At 48.9% G+C, this 14,901-nt stretch overlaps 3 protein-coding genes across 3 annotated transcripts; all 3 read left to right on the plus strand.

The window, feature by feature from the left end:
- Positions 1 to 1,087: 1,087 nt before the first annotated feature.
- J7337_004420 (uncharacterized protein) lies at positions 1,088 to 3,921 on the plus strand (the record flags this gene model as incomplete). Its single annotated transcript, XM_044822114.1, has 5 exons — positions 1,088 to 1,304; positions 1,374 to 2,692; positions 2,741 to 2,831; positions 2,896 to 3,573; positions 3,629 to 3,921. 5 exons carry the CDS (start codon positions 1,088 to 1,090, stop codon positions 3,919 to 3,921), a joined length of 2,598 nt encoding a protein of 865 aa, XP_044683447.1.
- A 3,075-nt stretch (positions 3,922 to 6,996) lies between these two features.
- J7337_004421 (uncharacterized protein) lies at positions 6,997 to 8,261 on the plus strand (the record flags this gene model as incomplete). The annotated part of the gene is made up of 2 exons (XM_044822115.1): positions 6,997 to 7,182; positions 7,236 to 8,261. The coding sequence occupies 2 exons, from the start codon at positions 6,997 to 6,999 to the stop codon at positions 8,259 to 8,261; spliced, it is 1,212 nt and encodes a 403-aa protein (XP_044683448.1).
- Positions 8,262 to 9,041: 780 nt separating this feature from the next.
- J7337_004422 (uncharacterized protein) lies at positions 9,042 to 12,806 on the plus strand (the record flags this gene model as incomplete). The annotated part of the gene is made up of 3 exons (XM_044822116.1): positions 9,042 to 9,212; positions 9,262 to 12,056; positions 12,110 to 12,806. 3 exons carry the CDS (start codon positions 9,042 to 9,044, stop codon positions 12,804 to 12,806), a joined length of 3,663 nt encoding a protein of 1,220 aa, XP_044683449.1.
- Positions 12,807 to 14,901: the final 2,095 nt, after the last annotated feature.

A 14,901-nucleotide genomic window follows, 5' to 3' on the forward strand; every position in this document is an offset into this window, starting at 1 on the left:
CTGGCTGTCCTGTCGCTGCTTTGGTAACTTGGTCTGTTCAGTACGGTACCTGACTACTGCCTCGGCTTCATCAGTTCTGACCCAAAGGAGCTCTCGGTCAAGATGTCTTGTTCTGACTAGTCATATATTTCCCCTGGCTATCATGACTAAACTTTACCGAGAGCATCGACCGAGCAGAATTTGATTAAAAAATCCCACTGCTAGAGGTCATAGTTACTTAGTGAGTGAGTATGATAATCTGGTGCATGAGGCCGTAGAGAGTTCCCCCCCAATCCCGTTGCGTAGATCCGTCAACGTGGGCAGCGGCAAGTGGAGCAACTCCGCCTTTCTATCGTTCTGAAGGGAAGGAGCCCCATGTCATGTCTTCTCGAACCCCCGCTAGTTAGTTCCATCCAACTCGCCCGTCTCTTCAAGTCAACTCTCTCAAGACAACAACTGCTTCGAGAGCCCAGAAAACAGGTCTCTAATGCTCGGGCGACCCCTAACTACTCGCACTAGATTGTCGGGGATAGAACCATTTCCCACTGCACTCACCGGGGCCCGGCTTCCGGTCGGCCTATCATGTAGTACATACACGCATCTATCTCTCAAGCCGCATGACACCAGACAGCCCAGCCCCATATCGCCCTATGAGCAACAAAGAAGGGCCCTAGTCTAGGTCTAGGACTATCACTGACTGCAACCTACTGCACTGCTGTCGATTCAAGCTCTCAGCTCAAGTGGGTGCTAGTGTGTGCCCTGGTGAATGCCCAGCCAGACCATTATGTATGCTAGTAGGCCGTGCCATGGTCATGGTCATGGCCATGGTAATCCTATAGATGCAGCATCCCCATGTTGGTTCCCTTCTTCTTCCTCTTCTTTCAACCTTAGTTCCCAAATTTAGTCGCTTCATGACCGTTGCGGTTGCCTTACCCAATTCCACCCTGTCGTGTGATGATCCCCCTCCTCATTCTTTCGGCCCCCCATTTTCGGCCCTCATATTGACTTACACGCCCACCTCATTCATTGTCACATACTCTTTCACCACAACATCCCTTCCCGAAGTTCCAGTCAGCCTCTCCACGAGTTTTGACTACTTGATCCCATCATGGATGATGTAGCCGACCTTGTCATCGCGCCCTTCCGCGACATTGTCGAAAAGGGTCGTGAGGCTACACAAAATGCTGGCGATGACAAGACAATGCTCAAAGCCTCTCAGAGCCTGACAAAAGAAGGGGAGCGTGCGCTCAAGAAAATTGAACCCCTATGTCGAAAACACCTCGACGAATATGGTTCTAACTTCCTTGATGCTCTCAAGGAAAATGGTAAGTCGCCATTTCATCTTCAGCCCGCCTTGTTATTTCGATCGACATTGATTGACTTTGCTAATCTAGACGAAATCGCTGCCTTCCGAACCGAGCTCAACGAATTACTTTGGGAGTTCGACGACTACATTGAACTGGACGATTTTGAGCCTGAAAAGTTCGCCGAATTACAGGCCCTCTCGAGGAAGGCCGCGCCAAAGGTTTACGATATTCTAATGCGCCTCAAGCTGGAGGTTCCCTATGATCATGACAGCCGCTCCATCATGACTCGAATGTCTGGGCCACAATCAAGACCAATCTCGCCAGATGCACCTCCTCTTCCGCCGATATACCCATTTTCCGATCTGAAGAAAAATATTCCCCGAAGTGCTTCCTCGCTCGCTGAAAGCCGCTCTAGCAATGACCCTGCAACGGTTGAAGCAGCTACTGCTGAGTTGCGGCGCATGATGCAATCTCGATCAGGACCGGATGAGGGCCTATATGCTGAATCACCAAGGCCCAGCCATACGCCCCAGGCTGTACTCACACCAGTTGAGCCGCCTCCAAGACCACCATCGGGTAACCCATGGGACTTCAATGTCAAGACCTCACCGAAGCCACGCGATAATAATTACCCAGAAGACTTTTCCTTCGAAAGGAGACAGCCTGTGGCCCCAGTGGAATCACCCATTGAGCCGGTTTCACCATCTCTGAGCCCAGATTCAGGTAGGGAACTTCGTCCGCGCCCACTCAAGATGGGAGGAGATCGGTCGTCTCAGTACAGCAACGACTCCCAAGTTAGTTCAGTGGGCATGGAATCCGGGACGTACGAACGAACATACAGTGTCTTCCCAACACCACGAGCTCGCTACTCGAGCCACAACTCCATATTATCCACCTCTATCCCTGAAGATGTCGTTTCCGAAAGGGCCAGCTCAGGTTACGTCTCGCAGCTTTCTCCAACTCCAAGGACGGTTCCGCCTCGATCACATTCGCTTCCCCAATCTCGACCTGAATCAGTCGAAACCAATCCTGGTTCTGTTTTTGACTCGGGACGACACGATGGAGTGACCACCCCCCTCACAGACAACCGCGAATCTTCATATTCAGTGGCAGATGGTAGCCCGACACTCGGCACTGCAGAATTAAGTCCGCTGCCTGTAAAGCCTCCGCCGGTAACCAACTACCAGGGCATGCTTGAACCAGTGCAGCCTGTCATGGTGCCAGAAGTCGATAACTTGCCGATTCCCGTGGAAACTGAAATTACGATCCCCCAACACCCACCAAATCCGTTTGCCATTGACTGCAAACTCAACCCTCAGAGCTCCTTCTATGTTCACAAAGGCTTTTGCGATGGAGCAAAGGAAATTTTGAATGGTGGTGCGGGAGTCAAGAAGACCGTGAAAGCAGTAAGTCGTCTCTTTGTCCCTTTTGTCATTTGATGCTAAGAGACGTAGGGGTTTGCGACCGTAGCGACAATTGCAAAATGTGTCAAGTGTCACTTTGAGCTCGACTTTAATGAAATTGACTTGGATGTCAACAAAGCTGGTAAGTCCACGGGAGCCTCTCGATATCGTGTTTGTCGTATAATATCGTGCTAATCATACCACAGAACGAGGGAACTTCATCAAAAATGGTATCGGCTATAGGTTGCGATTCCTTCAAAAGTCCCATTTGCCAACGCGGCGATCTGATGATGTTCTGTATGGCTGTGTGTTTTGTATCACGCAGGGAAAGACTCTTCACGCCAGTGACGCAACTGTCTTCATCAGCCAGAAAGCTCTTTTTGCTCATTTGGCTCGCCATCCTCGTCCTCTGCCAGCAGTCCCAGGATTCACAGTGGTTGACCAGACTGAAGTTCCTGCCGAATACAAGAACGACTACGACCTTCATTTCAAATCACCTGTCGAAGCACACCCTGCAATTGAGAAGGCTGATGAGATATCGTATTTGCCAACCGCGACCAGCAAGGAAGCTGCTCGTCGTATGTACGGGCAGAGACTGTTGTACGATAGGACGCCGGCGCTTGAATTGGTTGTGAACGCAAGGGTCTGTGGTCTTACTTGGCCTGCAAAGTACCTTGGAGAATGGGCAATGGGTTGGTACGACGGTCAATGGGCGTCAGTGCCCACTGAGATCATTAAGCTGGATCCGCCACCATCCAGCCAGATCAAGATTGACGGTACCAGCCCAGTCCAAGTCACCGCAAGATGGAAGTTTAACCAGAAGGACAAAGCCAAGGGTGACTGGCTTAAGTTTGACAAAGATGAAGTCATTACCAACGTCAGCTGTAAGTTGTCCCTCGAACAATGTCAAGGAAACCTGTTTATCTGACTCGTAAATAGGGGCTTATCAAGAATTTTGGTGCTGGTCGGGGACGAATTCCAAGGGCAAGACAGGAATCTTCCCTCAGGCGTTCATTGACATAGCCACGCTACGCGGTTTTGGCAACTCAGGCTCCGATAGAGCAAGTATCGTGAGTAACGAGAGAAACAAGTCCTTGTCTGTTTTGTCTCGGTTCTCGTCTCGGAAAGCCAGCCGAGCAGGAAGACCCGGAAGCGTAGCCGGCTCGATCAGCAGCAACGAGACACCGTCGCTTCCAACCCCGATCACAAGCAGTGCAAGCGTACGCATTTAAGTAAAATCGAGGAGCCTTTTGATGGAATGTAACGTGTAAGACGAAATGTGTTCGTTATGGCGAAGGGCGTTGGGAGGCGTATGTGCACTATACCCCAGGATAACTAGTCCTTTTCATTTGTTTTGCTTCATCATGTAGATTGTCTTGATCATATCCCCCTTTACTGTTGGAGAAAGTCAGATGGATTATGACTGATAGCCTAATTCGAGCATTGACACGACAAAGTCCGTATCGTGACAGTTCTGCGAAGGGCGTGTTTGCCATTCAATAATTGCTTGAAATTGAGCCCGATACAGATTTGCAGGTTCAACTACAGGTAGGAGGCGGCGCCGAAGCAAGGGTTCTTGCGGTCTGGCGCTCGGTTCACTGCCGCCAAGACTGTTAGGATCTTGTTTTTGGCGAGCCATGGCTTCTTCCAAGAATAGTTTTCCATATCTGAAGAGTCTGGTCTGATAGGCTGCCTGAACCGCCGGATTCAATAATAATAATACGACAAGTCCATGTTATCAAGTCTGGAAGATGGGTTGAAGATTGAAAGCCAATGAACGAGGGTATCATTAGCGACCTTGTCGTAGGATGGAGTTGAACAAGGTTGGCCTAAGCGCCACGATACCCGTCCTGTCGTTCAGCTGCCGCTGAGATCAAAGTTTGTGAGGCGCTTGGGACGAGTAGACAAGGGCGAAGAACGAATCGAAGCGGGAGCCGCCTGATCCTGCTTGTTGACTCTGATAATGTAAATGGCGCATTTTCTGGTTTTCTTTGTAAGGTTACGTGTGTATGATGAATGTGGAAAGCCTTCGTGGCAAGGTAGTTGAGGCTCTGTGGAATTTATTAGTGCACAGGTGCTGCTGCATCCATCTGCACTTGCTGACTTGCACAGAGATCTCCAGTGCAGCAGCTGCAGGTACAACGGGCCTGTCTCCTACCCTAGTCATGAACCTCCACTTGACCCAGAAATGGTTTGTTTCAACTAAAGATTCTCGGGGAAAAAGGACTGAAGGGAAAGGAGAGGACCTATTCCGTAGAGGGAAAAAATGTTAGACGCGCTAAAGTTGCCGTTTTTTTCTCTGCCGTCCTAAATACGGAACACGGCCGTTGGTCTCGACTTTGTTGGTTGGCTGCGACTTGCATGTTCATGACAAGGTATCGATCTTCCTTGAGTTATTTCGCGTTGCGGCCCTTGTTGGGTCTTCAGGCTTCAACTGATCGGAAGTTTCGATGAAACATCTGCGCCTCTCCGCCCTCAACTGAAAATCACTACCTCTTGAGAACAAGCTGAGCAATGCAAAATGTGATCATGAGCCACACCGCATCAACAGATCGTCTCCGAGATCGACATGGTAATTCCGTCGGTAAAGGCTTTGTCAAAATTATTAAACAATGTGACAATCGACACTCATTCATTCCCTTTGTGACATGACCGTCCTTTTTCCGATGTCACCTCAGTTGTGCTTTTTACAGTAACCTCCTGGCAAGGGTGAGTCTCAGTTGGACGACTGGCAGCTCGATATAGTAACTTATACTTTACCTCCGACAATCACGGGCCCGATGGAGGCGTTTATACAACAAGATCAGCTGTCGCCCTCTTCCGGCCAGGACACAAGTGACACCGTGCTTGGGAATTCAATCGGCTTTGTGCAAGGATCGAGGTCAAAGGCGTCAATTGTTTAAGGTGATGAACAAGGAAGATAAGCTAGACACAAAAGGCGCCAACGACCGAGGCGGCTACAGCGGAGGCTGATATGCTCCGAGAGACAAAGATGTTGTACAGAACACAGAGATAAGACTTCAATAAGGGGATGATGAACCCGGAGTCGTGCAGACAAGATAATACTTCAGGAGCACCAGCAATGTCACCTTAGGGCTGTCCAACAAGATGCGCTGGCATGAACAAGAATAGGTTAGGATTGGATGGAATGAGATGGGATGGGATGATTCTGAAGAGGGTCAAGATCTAACTGTATCTTATTTGTGTAGGTAGTATTGGAAACCCACTGGCGAATTGTCGTTATCGCATAATATTGGCATACAGCTTGAAACACCAAACCCCGGCTCCGAAGCCATGACAGCACAGCAGAAAAATAGGCGATCATAGAGAGAAGGATACGCAAGATGATTTGAGGATCGGTCTGCAGGGATCTGGTACAACTCATCAAGTCTCCAAGAAATGGTCTGCAGATCTGGAGATGTTCTCTTGCTTTTGGTCCTTGCTCTATGTAGGCTTTGCAGGATCAACCTGGGAGTTATCCCCGTGCCGTGTCTATCAAAGTCTATCGTTAATATCTTCAGATGTAGCTGAAGGTGACCTGAGTATCAGGTCAAGCACGTGGCACAGCTAACAAAAGATAAGGTCGATGTCCTGAGACTACGACGGGTAAAGAACCAGTAGCGTGCCGTCCGTCCACTAAAACCCACCTGTAGCGTCAGGGGTTATCTTAGTGCCCGGCAGTCTCTTTTTCTTCTGTGGAACCTATCCCGTAGTCCTGGGTCTGAAACATCAAGCGCCCCATCACGACTTTCACTGGCGCGTCGCATCTTCACCTTCAACCACTTCCTCACCCAATCACTGATGGGAGCTGCTCCGAGTCCACATAACTCCACTGAGTCTTGGCTGGGACAGCAACAGTTCAGCATTATGCTAATCGTAGCGTTGGCGTCCTTATCCTGTCCGGTACCCGTAGCCTGTACCCCTGGAGGGCTTTTCTCGCTATGCCATGTCGTAAGTGGTGCTGGTCGCGGCCATGGCCATGCCCACGTTGGAGGAAACATTCACTCATCAATGGACGTCAATGCAATGCAAGTCATGCATGGGGGAGTTTGGTGTGGGTTTAGGCAAAGAGGCATCCACTTGAGGGCAAAAAGTTTGATCTTCTTGTTTGTATGTAGGTAGCTATATAGATCTCCTGGTTCCTTCTCATATCTTATACCCGAGCTGTTGCTTTATTTCATTTCACGCCTCTTCTCTGATTCATTCAAACTCTGAGAGTTGTTGAAAGTTTTTTTCATTTCTGATATTGCTTTCTCCTCCCTCAATGCCATCAAAACCCTTGTTTCCTTAACTTTCATTCTTTCAATATGCATATTCCCTGGGCGGATCTATTTACCGGGACGACTTTCGTTACTTCAGTCAAACCTTCAACTCAAGCTCGAGACGTCACCACATATACTGAGAAGGCAGTTACTGCTATCCAAGTTCTAAATGAAGAATTCTACAATTCTGCCACCGGTGTGTGGGATAATGCTTGGTGGTCGAGTGCAAATGTCAGTCTAGGTCCAGATTTATTTGTTCTAGACACAAAGCTAACAACAACCAGATCATAACCACGCTCTCTGATTTCTCAACTTTACGTCTCGAAGAAGCCAACAAATTAAATATTGGAGGAGTTCTCGCCACAACCTACGAAAACGCTCAAAAGACAACGGTCCATACCATGAAAACAATGACAAACGGCCTCGTGGCTTCTTCCTACTGTATAGACTCCAGCTCAGGTTGTATGATGAAGCGGGGTTTCTTGGGAAAGCGTGGTTTCGACGACTTCCTCAACGAGTTTTACGACGACGAAGGCTGGTGGGCTCTGGCATGGATCAGAGCATCAGATGCAACTGGCAACGACCAGTATCTCGAGGCTGCTGTCGACATCTTCAACGACATGCAGACCGGAACAAACACACCTTGCGGTGGCGGTATAAGGTGGAAGAAGGAGGGAGAGGATGGCTCAGGCTACGTCAATGCAATTGCAAACGAACTATATCTCGCAACTGCTGCTTCGTTAGCACGACGTGTTTCAAAGAATAGCACATACCTCGACATAGCCAAGAAGCAGTGGAACTGGTTCTCCGATAGTGGCATGATCAACGAGAAGGGACTTATTAATGATGGGTTGAACGGCGAATGCAAGAATAACGGTCTTCAAACTTGGAGTTACAACCAAGGAGTCATTCTGGGCGCTCTCGTCGAACTTTCGCTTGCCACAGGAGACGACGCTTATACCGATAAAGCACACAAGATAGCCTATGCTGCTATCAAGGAACTTACCAACAAAGATGGTATCCTTATCGAGAGTGACGGTTGTGAGACCAAGGAGGGTCACTGTGGTGCGGACGGACAGCAGTTCAAAGGTATCTTTGTCAGAAACCTCCGATACTTACACACTGTTTCACCAAAGCCCTTGTATCGTCGCTTTATCACCAAGAACGCCATCTCCATTTGGAAGAAGAGCCGCAGCAAAGACAACAAGCTAGGCGTTTCCTGGGCTGGACCTTACATTGATGCCACTGGCCCCTCGCACAGCAGTGCTTTGGATGCTATAGTAGCAGCGATCGCAGTTTCAAACTTATGATTTAGAGCGGGAAAAAGACTGGGCGTCATGGACGGGCAAAAGAACAAACAAGGGATTGGATTTATTGGCGAACCTGGGTTATTTCATTGGGCATAGAGGAACACGGCTTACGAGCATCAGACAAGATAGGGTCTGTGACTCCTGGTTTATCTTATTTGTTAATGGTTGATACCCCTTTAGAGGATTTGGAGGACAGACATGTAGCTGGAGCTATTTAAAGAGAAGAAAGATATGGGGGCTTGAGGCGCTCATAGACAGACAGGCAGGCAGACATTCTTGATAACTGTAAACATAATCAGTTCGCAAAGTATGACGACACCATAGAATTGAAAGCATCTATTGACCTTTAGGCCCCTTGCGAAACATCGGAGTGATTGAATTTGTATGATTGCTTTCATGAAGTGCGAGTTGAGACTCAAATTGCTGAGGTATTCAGTGGTGTACAGTATGGCCTACCACGACCATTGTCCGCACTGTACTGAATCAAGGACGGTGAGCTTTTGATGCACCAATTTACAACAGCTCTCACTCTCTGCAACCATTTTGCGATCCAGTAGAGTCATAGCAAACTTTCAGTTCAAGTTGAGATAGTTCATGAGAATCAGGCTCATTACTATTGGTTCAGCTCCATCCTCCTCGAATCACTACCATCCAAAACTTGGACCCGCTCATCTCGTTAACTCGTTGCCTTCCCTCGCACAGCATGTTCAAGTAGCAACTTCAGTCCTAATAACAAAAGCTCAAGCAATCTGATTGAGTGGCCCTGTTGATACTGGAGAAATGGACGCACCAGAAGCAGATTTCGATATCAAGCTCCAGAAGATCTCGGCGGATCTTCTAGGAGACTTTGACCGCTCCCTGCCAAATTTCCTCTGGAAGCCGGATGGCCACGGCGGCACAAGAGTACGCTCGCGGGTGCGCGCAAAGGAGATATTCCGACTAACCAACACTGTATGTCATCTTTTACACCAATAGTATATGTACTTACCCTCTTCTTTAGCTCCTAGATCCCTTCCAAGAACTTCCTCAGCTGTTGGATCCCTACCTGCCCAAGTGGATTCCCCTCCTAGCTGAGGCGTTTCTCAAGCACCTCCAAACTCGCTATCGTGGGAAAATACTCTCATCTCGCTCTAAGCTCTTGGTCTCAGTTGAATTTGCTATATGCAAAATCATATACACATTTTGCAAGATCCGCGGCGAAAAGGTCATTGTGCGTTTTCTCAATGTCGAAGCCAAGTATCTAGAGTTGCTCCTCTCTGCCATTGAAGAGTCTGAGCAAACATCCCTTGATGACGTTACCCTTGGAAAATGGTCGTGGGAGGAACGCTATGTTGTTCTTTTGTGGCTTTCGCATCTCTTGCTGGCTCCCTTTGACCTCTCCACCATTTCTTCCGTCGACTTGCAAGATGTTACAGTGCCAGAGATCCCAGGTCTGGTCTGGCCTGAGAATCTTCCTGCCATTACTGTACGTGTGATTCCTCTTGCTATCAAGTACCTTGGTACTCCAGGAAAGGAAAGGGACGCTGCAAAGGCTCTGCTGGTGAGAATGTCTATTCGTCGCGATATGCAGCAGCTTGGCGTCCTCAAAAGCCTCATAAACTGGTCCCTTGCTTCTCTACGCCTGAAAAAGGACCAGACGCTACAAAAAACATACTTCTATCTAGGAGTCCTATCGTTCCTAGCTGGTGTGTTGCGCGCATCGTCGGATACATCTGACATGAATCCATATCTTTCGACTATCTTCTATGCTATCCACGAAATATCCACAGGCGAAAATGCGCTGTCTAAAGCGATTGTATCGTTAGCCTTGGCAAGAAAAATGATTCTAAAGGTTATTCGATCTGTGGTTGTTCTGCGCCTTCGCCAGACACCACAAGATATGACCAGCACTGAACTTACAGAGACAGCTATTGGGTATCTACTCGAATCTGTATCTGACAACGATACACCAGTACGGTTCGCAGCAAGCAAGTCTTTGAGCATCATCACTTTGAAATTAGATCCCGATATGGCTTCTCAGGTTGTCGAGGCTGTCCTTGAATCACTGAACCGAAATGTCCTCTGGACAAAACCCGCTGGGGGCAAACCAGTCAGAGACTTGTCCGCAGTGAATAACCTCGAATGGCATGGGCTCATGCTCACACTATCACACTTACTCTATCGAAGATCACCGCCCACTGAACAATTATCAGATATCATCCATGCTCTACTTCTTGGTCTGTCATTCGAGCAGCGAAGTATGTCTGGAGGTAGTGTTGGAACCAATGTGCGAGATGCTGCTTGTTTTGGTATTTGGGCACTCGCCCGCCGATATGCGAGCTCTGAGCTTCTAGCGATTCCTACACACTCCGTATTTGCAGCCAAAGCTCATCCAGCAACAAGCTCGATCCTCCAAGTCCTTGCAACAGAGCTCGTTGTGACTGCTTCTCTGGACCCTGCGGGAAACATCAGACGTGGTGCATCGGCTGCCTTGCAAGAACTTGTTGGGCGACATCCGGACACTGTTGAGCAGGGTATTTGGGTGGTGCAGACTGTTGATTACCACGCTGTTGCACGACGTTCCAGAGCAATCGAAGAGGTTGCCGTAAACGCGACTCGCCTTGCAAGCCAGTATGGCGAGGCCATTATCGACACCCTCCTAGGCTGGAGAGGTATCGGCGACCTTGACGCTGCTTCAAGACGCGTATCTGGTGCCGCCTTCGGAGTCCTTACCTATGAGTTATCGGACACCAAATCCGGAGACTCTCTTGCACGGTTCAAAAGCATTATTCAACTGCTGACTGATCGCCTCAAAACGCTTCAACCTCGTCAAGTTGAAGAGAGACACGGTCTGTTGCTATGCTTTGCCTCTGTTCTGAATAAATTTCCTGCCTTATTTAGCCCAAGCGCAGAAAAGAATAACCTGGTGTTGATTGACGAAATACTATCAACGGTCTCAGGGACGTTGGAGAACCTACAGTCAACGGCTTATCGAAAACCGGAATTGCTCGCTGAAGCCGCAAGCCGCCTAGTCGTTTCAGCGTTGCCTGTTTTACAAGTTTCGGTTCTGGGCGCTGATTCACAGCAATCTCTTTGTCCAGGCCAAGAGCTCCTTCATCCTGGGAATGTGTCAGGCTATTTGGGTCTCGTATTTGCACTCGATTCCTGCGATCAGGACCGAAGTGCGATGGCAGCACGACTGATCTCGGCATTACGCGCCATTATCCCAACTTGGTTGAACCGCAGCGAACAGGAAACAATTGAACCAACTGCTGCTGCATCGTTAGTTCTTCTCATTCTTTCTAAACCCATTGACAGGGAGGCACTCCTGAGTGGATGGGCAGAAACTGTTCAACGTCGCCCAACAAGCAGAACTTCAGTACATGGGACTGGTTACTTTTCTGCACTTACAGTCGCGCAGCCTCTGGTAAGCTCGCCCGAGGATGTGGCCTGCCAGGCGATCCTAGAGCGCTGGGCATGGGATAGCGAAGTTGAGACTCGTGTTGCCATCTTGCAGAGCTTGGCTCAAAGCAATGTTCTGCATAACAAGCCTCTGACTTTTCTACAATTGATCGCTGAGGGTTTGAACGATTATACTACGAATGCCCGAGGAGATGTTGGATCGCACGTCCGTGTGCACGCTCTGAGAGCCGTGAAAACCTTGTGGCATCAGCTTGATGATACAATTGTCCAAGGCGAATGGGAGGAGGCTTCCGTGCAGGCTCTGTTTTTCAGTGTCCTTCGTCTTGCTGCAGAGAAACTCGACCGCGTGCGACCTGAAGCTCAGGCCGCAGTTGCATTGGTTCTAGAAAACGGGTATGTGCCAAGATTTCAACCAGAAACCGAAACAAACAATTGACTTCTCTTAGCCACGCGAAGCACTTCCGCGAACTCGCTTTCTCTTCCAGGGCCTACTTCGAGAATCTCCTTAAGCTTCAGGCGGGCGGTTGTCTTCGCCCATTGCTTGGCGATATGGCTAAAGGAAACACAGAGAAATGGATCACAGAACTGATGTCTGGGTTTGTAGGATCTGCAGACACGGGCAACGAGGACCTTGTCATTGCTAGCCGAGCAGCGCTCTGCGACTTCTGCGAGGCCAGCCACGAGAACCTAGACCTTATCTGTCATGCGATGTTACAGAATCTTAAGTCCCGACAGGGCCAGGATAGGGTGATCGTGCCAACCCTAGAAATCATTGCATTCCTTTTCCAGATGCACCTCTTCCAGAAAAGCAGTGTCAACCTTCGTAGCTTGTGCTTGCAGACACAGAAGGCGAGTTACAAAACAGGCAACGTCCGAAAGCTCGAGGCATGCACCAAAGTCTATTGCGGTATTGCGTCAATGGCTGGCCAGGAAGACGCTGAGACAGGTGTCCAAGAAGCTAGGAAACGCTTGGGTGCTTTGCTGCATCATCCCTGGCCCAAGGTCAGGAGCATGGTAGTTGATGGTCTCTGGGGTGTGCTTGAAGAGGAGGAGGAAATCGCACAGAAGTTGAAGGGTATAGACTGGGGCCAAGCCGGGAAACCGCAGATCAAGACTGCAGTTGAAGAACTGAGGTTGGGCTAGTTTTCAGACTGTATCCAAATAAGGCAGCTCAATAATGCTTGAGGAGGTGTAGCAGAGTCGCAGTGGCTGCGCGGCTTGAACTTCGGTTCCTGATCGACCCGCGATTACAAGGCTGAATACCGCTGCAAAAGTCAAGAACCGATATCTACCGAACAAGAGAGTTGGTAGGGGTCAGACTTGTTGAATCGTTGTGACCCAGAGAGGAAGGTGAGTTAACCAACAGCCATCCATTAGCAAGCCTCTAATGAATACCGCCAGTCAAATGATTTGTGAGACCAGGATTGTTGCAAAACTATGCATGGTGCTGCATGGAGCTTGGTGGCTTGAATAGTAGTGCAAAAGCCACGGCACTGTCTTGGTTGACGAATTGCCCAGTCAAGCCAGTGACCGACTCGTCAAAGTTCAGCCGACCTCGGGCTATTGAAACAAGACATTATTGAAATGCGCCATGTTTCTACCGATGTTCTAGAAAAGCCACTAGATGTCTCGGAACGCCCGCGAAGAACGTTCTTGATCATGATCTCACGTAAATAGCAGCCAGTGTGATAGGGTTGAAGTGGTGAAAGGGGATACATTATTAGTTATGTCATTAGCGTCTCGGGACCGAGGAGAACAAGCTGAAGGGCAGCTAATGGGAGTTAAGGCCAATAGCCTGGAGGAATGGGCAGAAACTGTACAGTACATCCATTAAGCTAACTAGGTATGGCTGATTGAATGAAGTTGCTGATGTGTTCTGATACTGAGGAGCTTTGATGAGAAGGATCAAGATTAAGGGTACAGACTCAAGCATTGAGCTCGTTGCGCATGTTTGTGAAACCATAACAGAGCTTAACCGATTTCGACATTGTATGGAGGAGAGATTTCCTGTTTCAAGGTCATACAAGCCCGAAGGTGTTACAATATCGCCGTGTTACTGGGCACTCAAACTAGAAGACAGCGGAATCGGGCCGGGAATGGTGGTTTTGGCAGGCCTTTATGACCGATACTTGGTCCAAAACTGCATAGGAACCGTTGCTGCAATATTCAGGGGTAGTTCCATGAGATTAGCCCATTATTTTGACTACTATTTCTGACTTGCTAGCTCAACCTGAAGCTTTGTGGTGGATATCATGTGAATAGACGAGACGAACATGGCGTGTTTGCTCCGCACAGGATTATAGGCGTCGAAGCCAGAGCTGCGCTAGAGAGACGATAGAGGCGAGTGAGATGAGGCCAACGGTCAAAGTTGGGGAGAGATAAGGCTGATGCATGTATATATCGTGAGATGTGGAGTTCTGCAGATAAGGAGAAAGATATGTGGACATTAATCCGTGCGGGTTATTACAATCACCCACAATTTCGTATCTTCACTTTGATGTAAGTGTGCCTACCTGACATCCTTGGAAGACTCAAGATGGCCTTGGCTCTCCGTATTTGATTCTGGGGTTATGAGACAGAGATCCTCGATGCCTGAGGTTTAAGAGCTTGGCTTGCAAAGATAAGGAAACAGCTACAAACCCCCCTTAGACCCAATCTGCCTTCCTTGAATGTGGAAATCAACAAGTCGTGGCAAGCACGGCCTTCGCTACCTAAACTCTAACGCGCACGGTCAAAATGTCAACTCGACTCAAGTCTCGAGATGCTTTTCCTCAATCACGAAATTGCTGGACTTTCACATGAACCTACCACATCATTCCAAGAGTCCCAGTAGGACGGTCTGAACGTGCGTGGGGGGTCATATGCCTCTCTTATCAATTCTGGCAACCACGTTGTCGCGTGATGTGACATGTCCTTCCTTGACGGGCGGCTGGCTGCTCGATTGGACCCTTGTTTCAACGTCTAAACCCGGGGGAAATGCGAGCTTCATATTGGACGGCCTGTTTTTGCCCGCTTTTCAGCATCGGACCGGCAAACTCAAGTCTCCCAAAGATGTCACTATCACATCGGATACGGCAATGCCAATGCAGAAGAACAGCTCATGATCAACTTATCAAGTACTCCCACAACGGAATGGCTGCGGCCAGTCAACGGAAGCCAAACCTGGGCGCCGTGATAAGCGAAATGGAATCGCGTCCAGCCACAACAGCAAGATGGTAACACCTTTCCGCTGCTCCTT

The sequence above is a fragment of the Fusarium musae genome, chromosome 3, assembly GCF_019915245.1.
Source record: "Fusarium musae strain F31 chromosome 3, whole genome shotgun sequence".
NCBI classification, from domain to species: Eukaryota; Fungi; Ascomycota; class Sordariomycetes; order Hypocreales; family Nectriaceae; genus Fusarium; species Fusarium musae.